At 30.3% G+C, this 12,485-nt stretch overlaps 2 protein-coding genes across 2 annotated transcripts; both read left to right on the top strand.

Moving 5' to 3' along the window:
- Positions 1-365: 365 nt before the first annotated feature.
- On the top strand, positions 366-4,728 carry LOC106760529 (TMV resistance protein N-like). Its single transcript, XM_022781190.1, has 5 exons — positions 366-1,057; positions 1,432-2,548; positions 2,646-2,703; positions 2,904-3,136; positions 3,809-4,728. The coding sequence occupies exons 1-5, from the start codon at positions 429-431 to the stop codon at positions 4,091-4,093; spliced, it is 2,322 nt and encodes a 773-aa protein (XP_022636911.1). The 5' UTR covers positions 366-428; the 3' UTR covers positions 4,094-4,728.
- Positions 4,376-8,779, top strand: LOC111241588. The gene is made up of 4 exons (XM_022780250.1): positions 4,376-4,568; positions 7,584-7,732; positions 8,063-8,230; positions 8,318-8,779. The coding sequence occupies exons 1-4, from the start codon at positions 4,376-4,378 to the stop codon at positions 8,777-8,779; spliced, it is 972 nt and encodes a 323-aa protein (XP_022635971.1).
- The last annotated feature ends 3,706 nt before the right edge of the window (positions 8,780-12,485 follow it).

Genomic DNA, 12,485 nt, shown 5'->3' with positions numbered 1-12,485 from the left:
GCAACCCTAAATTGTCCTATATAACTATAGTTGACATATTGCTATGCCAATACATCATTTCATTACTCAACAACCCTAAATGTCTTCTTATTGACAGCAGCTAACAACTTAAATTAATCAACTAAAATATATTTTTTATGATCATACTTATTTTAGTTGGATTAAAACACTTAATATATTAACATCATAATAACATTTCAATATAACTTGACATATTTTAGAGATCAAAACAACGTCAATAACTTAATCTAAATTACTGACATTAATCAAATACACCTTTTCAATTTTAATTTTTATTATTTTCCTTTTTCCATAAAGTCAGGTCACTCCCTTTCTTGCCCTAATAACAACTTTCTCTCACTTTCCCACTCAAATCTCTAATTCAAGAAAAAGAGTTCCAGGAATTGAGTTTCTGATTTCCTTAATAAATGTATTCGTGTGTCTTCAACATTCTCCGGCGTATCTTCCGGTGTGTCGAAGAACCGGACCGTATCACGTCCGGCATGTCCGAGGGTATGACCATGTCTCACCCAACAGCCCCTATCGGACCTTCAATCGCGTCCGACGCCATCATCCATCACAACCCTTCTTCATCTAATAATGCATACGATGTATTTGTGAGCTTCCGTGGTGAAGACACGCGCAACAACTTCACTAGTTTTCTCTTTGGAGCTCTCCGTCGACAAGGCATTCTTGCTTTCAAAGATGACCAATGTATCAAAAAAGGTGATTTCATAGCACCCGAGCTTCTACAAGCCATTCAGGGTTCTCAAGTTTTCGTTGTTGTCTTATCAAAGAACTATGCTTCCTCCACTTGGTGCTTGCGTGAACTGGTAGAGATACTTAATTGCTGTCAAACTTCAGCAAGACCTCTTATACCTATATTTTATGATGTTGAGCCTACGACGGTGCGCAATCAGAAAGGATGTTATGAGAAAGCATTTGCAGAACACGAAAAAAGATCCAGAGAAGGTAAGGTGGAGATGGAGGAAGTTCAAAGATGGAAAGAAGCTCTCAGAAAAGTGGCCGATATCTCTGGTTCGGAAATCGGAAATAAGTGAGCACTCTTCTCTCTCAATTCAATAATTAGTAACCTCAATTCATTTAATGACAAATCTAGCTTTATTGATATTTGGAAGTGCTTCACAAAAATTAAACTTAGGTGACCTATATATACTGTATTCTGCATCTTTTTAGCTATTTTTGCCTATAGACTAATCACAATATCTTATAGCTTTTTCTAAGACTTTCTTTATGCTAATTATGATTTGTGTTGTCATTATCTAAAAACAGAGGTAATTGAGTCCTAATATATACTAATTTAATGAAAATAATAGTTTCGCAGTTAAAATGTTTTACGTTATTATTTTATCCTAAAAATGTATATACTCTTGTCATGATGTTTTGCCTTCATTTCATTTAAATTTTCAGGCCACAAAATGAAAAGATTGAAAAAATTGTTCAAGAGATAACAAATAATTTGAGACCAAAAATTTTAAATCTTCCAAGAGATGAACTAGTTGGGATAGAGACTCGAGTTCAAGACTTAGGAAATATATTGCGTTTCGACCTCCGTAATGATGTTCGAGTTGTGGGAATAAGTGGGATGGGTGGCATAGGAAAGACAACTCTTGTTCGGGCTTTATATGAAAGAATTTGTCATCAATATAATTATCGTTGTTTTATTGATGATGTAAGCAAAATATTTCTAGATTCCCATTTGTTGGGCTTACAAAAGCAATTAATTTCTCAGACTCTAAATGAGAAAAATGTAGAGATTTGCAATGTTATCGAGGGAACATGTTTGGTGCAGTCCAAACTGAACAATGCTAAGGCACTTATAGTTTTTGACAACGTTGATGAAGTTCAACAACTGAGGATATTTAGCGGAAATAGAGACAATTTGTTGCGAGAATGCTTAGGTGGAGGGAGCAGAATCATCATAGTTTCTAGAGATGAACAAATATTGAAGATACATGGAGTTGATGATATTTATCAAGTTCAACCGTTGAACAGGGAAGATGCTATCCAACTATTTTGTAGAAATGCTTTCAAAGTTAATTACATTTTGAGCGATTATGAAAAGTTGGCAGATGAGATACCATCACATGTTGAAGGGCATCCCTTGGCAATTGAAACAATTGGGTCATCTTTGTTTGGCCGAAGTTTGTCACAATGGGAAAGTGTACTGGAAGGGCTAAAAGAAAATAAAAGTAAAAATATTATGGATATTTTGCGCATAAGTTATATTCAACTGGAAGAAAAATATAAACAAACATTTTTGGATATTGCTTGCTTCTTCAATTCTTATGAGGAAGAACATCTGAAGGAAATTCTAAATTTTCGTGGATTTCATCCTGAAGATAGCATACAAGTTCTCATTGATAAATCACTCATTACCAGGAGTTTCGGTTGTTTCATACATATGCATAGCTTGCTAGTGGATTTGGGGAGGTGTATTGTTCGGGAAGTATCACCTAAAGAACCTATAAAGTGGAGTAGGTTGTGGACGCGCAAAGATCTCCATGATGCTATGTCAGAGAACGAGGTAAAATTTACGTGTTTGATTATAAATTTTAGATTGCATTTATTTTAGAATTTGTAAATACTTCAAAACAAACATCTAACAATGTGTCATGTTATAGGCAACTCGAAACCTTGAGGCAATAGTTCTTAAACGGGGCAATGATGTTGGAATCCTAGGTATGTAAAGGTTGTATTGTGAAAGAAGAAATTCCTCTATTTTATTGAATGAGAAACTTCCTCACCTAAGATTGAAGAAACTGAGAAAAAAAAAACTGTCCACGTACATATGTAACCTGCTACTTCCTAATATTATCATAGAGCATTCAACAATTACAAAATTGCTTCTAAATTTACGCAATCATGCAACTGATTTATAGATAAAACAATAAAGGCGGATGGTCTATCAAAAATTAAACACCTGAAATTGCTTGATGTTGGGGACGTGAACGTGGAGTTTTCGGGAAGTCTGAGTCATCTTTCGAATGAACTAGGATATCTTATTTGGTACAGATATCCGTTTGAGTGTTTGCCTCAAAGTTTTCAGCCACACAAACTAGTTCAGTTAGACTTGCGTTGGAGCAGTATTCAACGACTGTGGGAAGGCACAAAGGTAGTGTAAATTAATTTTTTATTTGTACTTCTTTTAAAAATAAACAAAATAAATGACAAATTTTTTATTTTTAATTCCTTTATTCTTTGATAAATTTACGAAGAAAAGAAATTAAAGAAAACCCAAGTGTCATTATTAATTTTGTTTTCTTTTTTTTTTTGCCCATTTATGTAGCCTTTACCCAATTTGAAGCGTTTGGATCTCTCCTTTTGCGAAAGTTTAGTTGAGATGCCAGATGTAGCAGAGGCCCTAAATCTTGAATGGATAATTCTTGTAAAATGCGTACAGCTCCAAAAACTCAATCCATGCATTGGGAGTCTGAAAAAGCTTGTTGGTTTGAATTTGAGAGACTGTAAAAAACTAGTAATCTTATCAAGTACTATAGTGGGCCTGAAATCTCTTCAATATCTGGATGTCAGTGGTTGTTCAATAATAGGCAGTAATTGGTTACTAGATGAAACAAGGAACACAGAGCACTTGATCAGTCGTTTGTCGCCCTCCTTTTCTCTCGCTTGTTTGTTTGAACTCGATCTAAGCTTTTGTAACTTAGTTCAAATTCCTGATTACATTGGAAAGTTACGTTGCTTAGAGAAGCTAAATTTAGAGGGAAACAATTTTGTTAGATTGCCTAACCTCAAAGACCTTTTGAGACTGTATTTTTTAAACTTACAGGATTGCAAGCGATTGAAATACTTGCCTGATCTCCCTTCACGAACTGTCTTGCCCTCAGAACCTTTCACGCTTAGATTCCTATCTGCAATACTTAATACCAATCTTCCACCAATTCAACGTACAGGATTAATCATTTTCGGCTGTCCAGAATTAGTTGAGATTGAAGAGTGCATTAGAAAGAGTTTTTCATGGACAATTCAAATTATTGAGGTGTGGATGCTCTTTCCTTCTTCTTTTTGCTTTTTAATTATTCTTTTGTGTAGGAGAACAACTACTAACCAATAACTCTGCTGGTACAAGGCGACCTACCAATTGTTTTTCCGTGAAATTTACATGCCTGAAAGTATTATGCCTGGAAGTCAAATACCGAATTTGTTCAACAATGAGTTTGTGAACGTGGACATACAATACATGGACTTAGAAAACCTAACCATTGATCGACCTCCCGTTCCGCATGACAATAATTTCATTGGTGTTTTGTGTTGCGTAATATTTTGTCTATACAATGAACAACATCCACTGGATTTTGGAAGAGATCACATTTGGTTACATTATAAAGACCTTTATATGGGCGAACGTGCTTGGCGTTTCAGTTTGACGCGGATTATCAGATTGTTGGATTACAAGGATTTTGTTACTGTATATGTGAAGAAATTTCAGTATCGCTGGGTAAATGAACAAGACCTAATTAATCTCAAAATGATGCATGGTGCAAATTTGACAGCTGGGAAGCGCAAGATTTCCGTAATTGAGGAAAACGGTTAGCTACCGTATTTAAGCTGCAACCCCATCACAGTGAACAATTGAAGACTTTATTGAATGTGGAATGTGGAATGTGGAAGTATGATTTTCTACCATCTAAGCAGAGAGAGGCACAGTAGAAGCAAGAACGCAGCACTGCATTTGAATTCCCCTTGAATGGCCACAATACTTCTCTCTTCTCAACATCTAGTTTTGTTTATTGTAAAATCTACTCATTTCAAAATTAACAAGCTGATACCATCTTCTTATAGTCTCTATACAGTTCATTACTCATTAATTTTTTTTTCATTTTGAATTCACATGAACTTCGGGTACTTGATTCTGATAGATTTTAAGTGTGACTGTTATTATGAAGAATATATATGAAGAATTGATTTGATGAATCATGATAAACACGTGAAGATCAATGAGAGAAGACTTGATGATGCATTAATTGTAATTATATTCATATCCCATATGTTAAAACGGGGTTTAGTATATTAGTTGTTTCTTCCAAACAGGATATGTGATAAATATTTTAATCGGTTGAATTAATTGACGATCAATCAATTTTATTAGTTAAGTGAAATCAATAGATTGATAGTTAAAATCAATCAATTAAATATGATCATCATTATATCCTTAGATAAGGACTTTGATTCCATCAAAACTACAGTTTGAGAGGTGTTTGTGTTTTGTGTGAAGTCATGATTGCTTTAACACCTAACTTAAAACAGAAGATATTGGTATTATTTTCTTACATCCACGGACAAGCCTACTACTCACACGTTAAAACACATAAAAAATAGACAACTGGATATACGAGGGAAAATAAAATTTATTTTAGTGGAAAATTTCATTGACTTCGTTTGTCATAAACTTTGTTGCCTTCCACAGAAGCTTTTGGAGAAATAATGAGAGATTCTTTCAGATTAATAGAATTGTGGGATCAAAGAATTTAGAGAAACGGTAAAATTAGTAAAACAATTACTAATTAATTAAAATTCTAATTTATATATAATAAACATAATTTTTTTTAAATTATCTGTAACATTCTATTTTAATAATATACAACTACTAAAAGAGATATCAGAAAGCACAAATAACTCAAAGAAAATATGTATTACTAGCAATTTAACCAACAATTTTATCAATATCAAACAAACCAAAGAGGCAATTTCATAGTCTTCAACCATATAAAATTTAAAAATATGGTAACTATTCGTTTACTTGACAGATGACCAAACAACTCTGATGGTCCTAAAACAGTTCTTCAAGCATAAGAAACTTTATATATTGTTACAAATAATAGAAACATGATTATTGATACATCTTTAGAACCACTTATCAACATAAAGTCTTATAGAAGACTCAAGTCTATATGTAAGCAAGAACCGCTTACATGCACATAAAAACTAATTGGATAAATTTGAAAATCTCACCTTAAAAATTACTCAAGTGGTTTGATCTTCAAATCGACGAGCAGAGAAAGCAAACCCTTAAAGAGAAATTAAATCACTCTAAAAAAGTAGTTTCTAAAATGATAATGTATTTTAAAATAATAAAACTCATTCATAACAAAACTAAAATGTTTTAATATTAAAATAGTCGAATTTCACTAATTTTAAACCAATAGCCTTTATAAAATGTTATTTTCTTATAAATATGTATATCATCTATACTAAACATAAAACAATGAATGTCATAAAAAAAAACGACACAATAATAAATTATTCATAAGTTGAAATTTTTTTTATCACTTTAAATTAACATTAATTCAAATATAAGTATACAACGTTTTATTCAAGTAGATAATTTATTTCCCATCAATGAGTTTCAATTTATAAAATAAGTTTTCAACTTTATTAAAATCAATCTAAAAATATTTATTCCTCCAATAATACTATTAGGTCTATCTCCTAGCTAGAATCATCCAAAAAATAATATTTATAAAAATCTCTAACTACAAAAATATAAAAACAAACACAAAACTTGATAAACATTTAATTAAAAATATATAAATTTTTATTTTAATATTATGTTTCCTTCTTATTAATCATCTTTAACTCATACATTCATGGATAAACAAATATAATTAATATTTTTAATATAAACCAACATTATTTTTCTCATTAGAAAATGTCAAAACACATAAACCCTTGCACCCCTCACACAATACGCAACTTCAAGAGTAACTACAATGTTTTTCAATAAACAAATATAATTAATATTTTAATTAAATCCATTTAATAAAATCTTCAATGTTCAATGATATAAGTTATACATGATTAATAGTTGGACTACTTTTATGAGAAATGAATGATATAAGCAATATATATTATTTTTGTTTATCATTTCACACATGTACAACTTTCATTGACTTTAAATTAATCTTTATTTTGTGCACCATCTTTCTCTCTCATTCATTATTTATTTATTTGATGTTTTCAATATATGAATTCCTATATTCTTCTATATTTTAGATGAAATTTGATGATTTGGTTAATGCATGTCAATTTATGTAATTAAATATTTTCAATAGAAAAATGACAAATTAAACCTTTTGAACATAAAAAGAAAAAATGAGAGATCAAATTTGTTTAATGAGAGAGAGATCTGTTTAGCTTTATAATAAAAAACATATGCAATTAAACACTTGAAATTGTTTGAAGTTGGGTACGTGAACTTTTCGGGAAGTCTGAGTCATCTTTCGAATGAACTAGGATATCTTATTTGATACAAATATCCGTTTGAGTGTTTGCCTCAGTTTTCAACCACACAAACTAGTTGAGTTAATTCTGGGTGGGGACAGTATTCAACGACTGTGGGAAGGCACAAAGGTAGTGTAAATTAATTTTTTATTTGTACTTCTTTTAAAAATAGAAAAAATATATGACAAAATTTTTATTCTTAATTCCTTTATTCTTTGATTAATTTATGGAGAAAATATATTAAGGAAAACCCAAGTGTCATTATTAATTCTGTTTTCTTTTGTTTTTTCTGCCCATCTATGTAGCTGTTACCTAATTTGAAGCGTTTGGATCTCTCTTTTGCAAAAGTTTAGTTGAGATGCCAGATGTAGCAGAGGACGTAAATCTTGAATGGATAATTCTTGAAGGATGCGTACATCTTCAAAAACTGAATCCGTCGATTAGGAATGTGAGAAAGCTTGTTGTTTTGAATGTGAGAGACTGCAAAAAACTAGTAATCTTATCCAATACTATATTGGGCTTGAATTCTCTTAAGTATCTGTATGTTAGAGGTTGTTCAATAATAGATACAAATTGCTTACTAGATGAAACAAGGAACACAGAGCACTTGATCAGCTGTTTGTCGCCCTCCTCTCCTCTTTCTTGTTTGTGTGAACTGGATCTAAGCTTCTGTAACTTAGTTCAAATTCCTGATTACATTGGAAAGTTACGTTGCTTAGAGAGCCTAAATTTAAAGGGAAACAATTTTGTTTCATTGCCTAACCTGAAGGACCTTTTGAGACTGTATTATTTAAACTTACAGGATTGCAAGCGATTGAAATACTTGCCTGATCTCCCTTCACGAACTGTCTTCCCCTCAGATTCTCATCTTACAGGTTTTGAACGTGCAGGATTAATCATTTTTGGCTGCCCAGAATTAGTTGAACAGTGCATTACAAAGAGTTTTTCATGGGCAATTCATATTCTTGAGGTGTGGATGCTCTTTCCTTCCTCTTGCATTTTATTTTTTATTTTATTTAGGAGAACAACTACTAACGAATAACTCTGCTGGTACAAGGCAACCTACCAATGGCGATTCCCTGAAAGTATTATGCCAGGAAGTCAAATACCGAGCTTGTTCAAAAATGAGTTTGTGAACGTGGACCAAGAATACCTGGACAAAGAATACCTAACCGTTGATCCACCTCCCATTCCGCATGACAATAATTTGATTGGTGTTTTGTGTTGCGTAATATTTCGTCTATACAATGAACAAATTCCAATGGATTTTAGAAGAGATCACATGTGGTTACATTATAAAAAGGTTTCTATGGACGAACGTGGTATTCATCCTTTTCTTTTCAGTTGCAAGTCGACTATCATCACATTGTTGGGTTACGGGGATTTTGTTACGGCGGATGTGAAGAAAATTCAGTATCGCTGGGTAAATGAACAAGACCTAATTAACCTCAAAATGACGCATTGTGCAAATTTGACAGCTCGGAAGCGGAAGATTTCCGTAATTGAGGAAAACGGTTAGCTACAGTGAAGAATTGAAGGCTTTATTGAATGTGGAATGTGGAAGAATGATTTGCTACCATCTAACCAGAGAGAGAGAGGCACAGTAGAAGCATGAAGCATCACTGCATTCAAATTCCTCTTGAATAGGCACAATACTTCTCTCTTCTCAAGATATAGTATTGTTTATTTGTAAAGTCTACTCATTTCAAAATTAACAAGATGATACCATGTTCTTATAGTCTCTCCTTATATGATACAGTTCATTACTCATTAATTTATTTTTTTTTCATTTTGAGTTCACATGAACTCCAGGTACTTAATTCTGACAGATTTTAAGTGTGACTCACTGCAGTACTTTAATATTACTATCTCATAATAACTCCCATACGCAAAGTTAACGTTAAATAAACCACTGCAAACCCTTCTAATGTCATATTTAAATCAGAGAAAACTATACTCTTATGGGGTCGGTAGATTTTTGTTCGCTTCTTTCAAGTTTTACAAATGCATTTCACATTTTGATTCAGAAAGCTATACTCTTATGCAGAGGCATGCGAGGAAGTAACAGACTGTTATTATGAAGAATATATGAAGAAATTATTTGATGAATCATGATAAACACGTGAAAATCAATGAGAGAAGACTTGATGATGCATTAATTGTAATTATATTCATATCTGTTATGTTAAAACGGGGTTTAGTAGTTTAATTGTTTCTTCAAAACATGATATGTGATAAATATTTTAATCGGTTGAATTAACTGATGATCAATCAATTTTTTTTAGTTAAGTGAAATCAATCTATTGATAGTTAAAATAAATCAATTAAATATGACAATCATCATATCCTTAAATGAGGACTTTGGTTTAATCAAAACTACAAATTTTGAAAAACATTTTTTAGCACTTCTGAAAAGTACTTTATGTGAGAAATTTTTGTTCTCTGATCTGGAGGTGTTTATGTTTGTGTGAAACCATGATTGCTTTCACACCTTGTTTCTTTGGACAAGATAATGTATCTTGTTAAAGCTTCCGACACAAGACGTCACTGTTACATACAGATTTTATATACGGAAAATTTATATATAATTATTTTCTTATTATATACAGAAAAATCTATATGTAACTAATTCGTATATAAAATTTGTATATAATGGAATTCTTATCTACTAATCAGAATTTGTATATAATAATTCATATGTAAATAACATTTTGCTTGTAATGCTAGGGGTAGCTTTTTAGGATTGATTTTTTTCTTTTCTTACTTTTGTATTGAGTTTTGTTTCCAAGTTGCAATAGGATGTTGCAGGGATAGGTTGCTTCTTATAGGTTTAAAGAAGTGCCTTCTATATTATAAGATTTTGTGTAATTGTAAGATTAATATTCTTGTTCACAATAGTGAACTAGTATAACAATTTACGTGTCTATTTTTTGGTTAATTGTTTAAATTCTTGTTTTTCACTTGGTTTAAATCAAGATCTTTCTTTTACCACATTCAAACATATGATTAACACAATTGTTTAAACACAAATCAAATAATCAGTTTAGTGTTAATGTTTCAATTTGATTTACATTGTATAATACTACTTTGAGTGTCGGTAATTTGAATTACAAAAAATCAGCTTTTTTTTGGAACTGTAGTTTATTGTAATCGGTTAAAATATTAATATCTTATAACAAAGGTTCTGAAATTCCATTGGTTAATTAGATTTAATGAAAGTTTTTGAAAGTTTTCAACAAATAACAGGTTTTTTTTAAGTTCAATTCAATACCCTCACTCCCTCCTCCTTGGCCTTAAGCCTTTTAAATTAACAATTGGTATTGTATTTGGAATACCCCGTCCGTATACACCTTCAGTGCATCAAAAGGACCGGCCACAGTAGACGATGCGGTCATGCCAGGTAGGATACCGAAGGTAATTAAGGTAAAAAGAGATTAAAAAGTTATTGACTGTGATTGGATCCTGATTAAGGTTTCTTTAATCCAAGGTCCATGACCAGCGCTATAAATACAGGTCAAAAGATAAGAGATAGACAGATTCATTAATTGCACATTTAATACCGTTCTTTGATTACCGATCGGAAATTTCATTGACTTTATCATCAGAGGACTTTTGATAGGTATTCTTCCGGACGAACTCAGACCAGAGTAGACAGAGTAGACAACCAGAAAAAGAAAAAGGACCGAAGTTGACATGAAGGCAAGTAACAGGAGAAGAAATTTTGAAGGGATTAGTTGACTCGAATACTTACAAGACAGTTTTTACTCAATAATTATTTGTATCTTTGATTACCATTTTGCAGCTTTATGATAATTTTATTGATAAGTTTTTTAATTACGAATTAGCTTTTTAACTCTCAAATACCTTTTCAATTTTCAACTAGCTTCCAACTAATTTTAGAAAACGTAGTATAAGGAGAGTTGAAATGTCTACTATAACTTATTGATATATGTGTATGGAAGGTGAGAGACATGTTTATCATTTCACACATGTACAACTTTCATTGACTTTAAACTTAATATTTATTTTGTGCACCATCTTTTTCTCTCATGTATTATTTATTTATTTGATGTTTTCAATATATGAATTCCTATATTCTTCTATATTTTAGATGAAATTTGATGATTTGGTTAATGCATGTCAATTTANATTATTTATTTATTTGATGTTTTCAATATATGAATTCCTATATTCTTCTATATTTTAGATGAAATTTGATGATTTGGTTAATGCATGTCAATTTATATAATTAAATATTTTCAATAGAAAAATGACAAATTAAACCTTTTAAAAAAGAAAAAGTGAGAGATCAAATTTGTTTAATTTGATATATATATATATATAGAGAGAGAGAGAGAGAGAGAGATCTATTTAGCTTTTTAAGAAAAAACATATGCAATTACATGTTTTCTATTATTATATTTTGTTTAGCTAAATATCTCATCAAAATTAAACCCTTCCAAGTCGTATTTGCCATTAATGGTGCACAATTACTAAGTAAGTTTGACACATTATATTGGGAAAAGTTTATACTTTATTTTTTTTTAAAATTTTTATTTTAGAAATCTTAAAAATATTGCTGAACAATAATTTGGAACTTGATAAATATTGTTATACTTTTAATCAATAATTAAATTTATTTAATTCACAATGTACATANAAATTCTTATCACACTTAAATTAAAATAATTTTAGGAGTTCTCAAAATTAAATTTTTAAATATAATTCTTACATGAATTGAAATAATATTATTCAAACAAGTGAAAACACATGTGTTAAATTTTTTTATTTTATAAATAATTTTTATTAAAAATAATTGTAAAAATAAATAATTTATATACATTTTTATTATAAAATATTCTTTATTATAAATAATTATTTGAGTTAAAAAAATAATCATTAAAAAGATAAAATAATAAAATATTTGTTTTAATTTATAACACATCTAAGTTTAGATCAATAGTTATTTAAAGGATAAAAATAGAAATGTAATTATTTTTATTTAAAATAAAGATTAATTAAGATATAAAATTTTTATATCTTACAGATAAATAAAAATAACGTAATTAATTAATTTTTATATTTTAGAAACAATAATTTATAATTAATATTTGAATATTTAATTACAAAAATATATTTATTAATTTTTAGATAATTTATTAACAAAAGTTAATTTACATTGTTATCAAATAATCACACAAACTAATGCATTATTCTCCTTATTT

Source organism: Vigna radiata, chromosome 5 (assembly GCF_000741045.1).
Source record: "Vigna radiata var. radiata cultivar VC1973A chromosome 5, Vradiata_ver6, whole genome shotgun sequence".
NCBI classification, from domain to species: domain Eukaryota; kingdom Viridiplantae; phylum Streptophyta; class Magnoliopsida; order Fabales; family Fabaceae; genus Vigna; species Vigna radiata.
The sequence above is the reverse complement of the archived record's forward strand: the minus strand, read 5'-3'. Positions and strand labels throughout refer to the sequence as shown.

Bases quoted from the DNA above. Each gene is read 5' to 3' on its own strand.
- LOC111241588 (XM_022780250.1), top strand. From the start codon at position 4,376: ATGGGCGAACGTGCTTGGCGTTTCAGTTTGACGCGGATTATCAGATTG. The intron at 4,569-7,583 runs GTTAGCTACCGT...CCTAATTTGAAG, and splicing joins TTCCGTAATTGAGGAAAACG to CGTTTGGATCTCTCTTTTGC. The intron at 8,231-8,317 runs GTGTGGATGCTC...TGCTGGTACAAG, and splicing joins GGGCAATTCATATTCTTGAG to GCAACCTACCAATGGCGATT.
- LOC106760529 (XM_022781190.1), top strand. From the start codon at position 429: ATGTATTCGTGTGTCTTCAACATTCTCCGGCGTATCTTCCGGTGTGTC. The intron at 2,704-2,903 runs GTATGTAAAGGT...ACTGATTTATAG, and splicing joins CAATGATGTTGGAATCCTAG to ATAAAACAATAAAGGCGGAT. The intron at 3,137-3,808 runs GTAGTGTAAATT...TTAAACTTACAG, and splicing joins GACTGTGGGAAGGCACAAAG to GATTGCAAGCGATTGAAATA.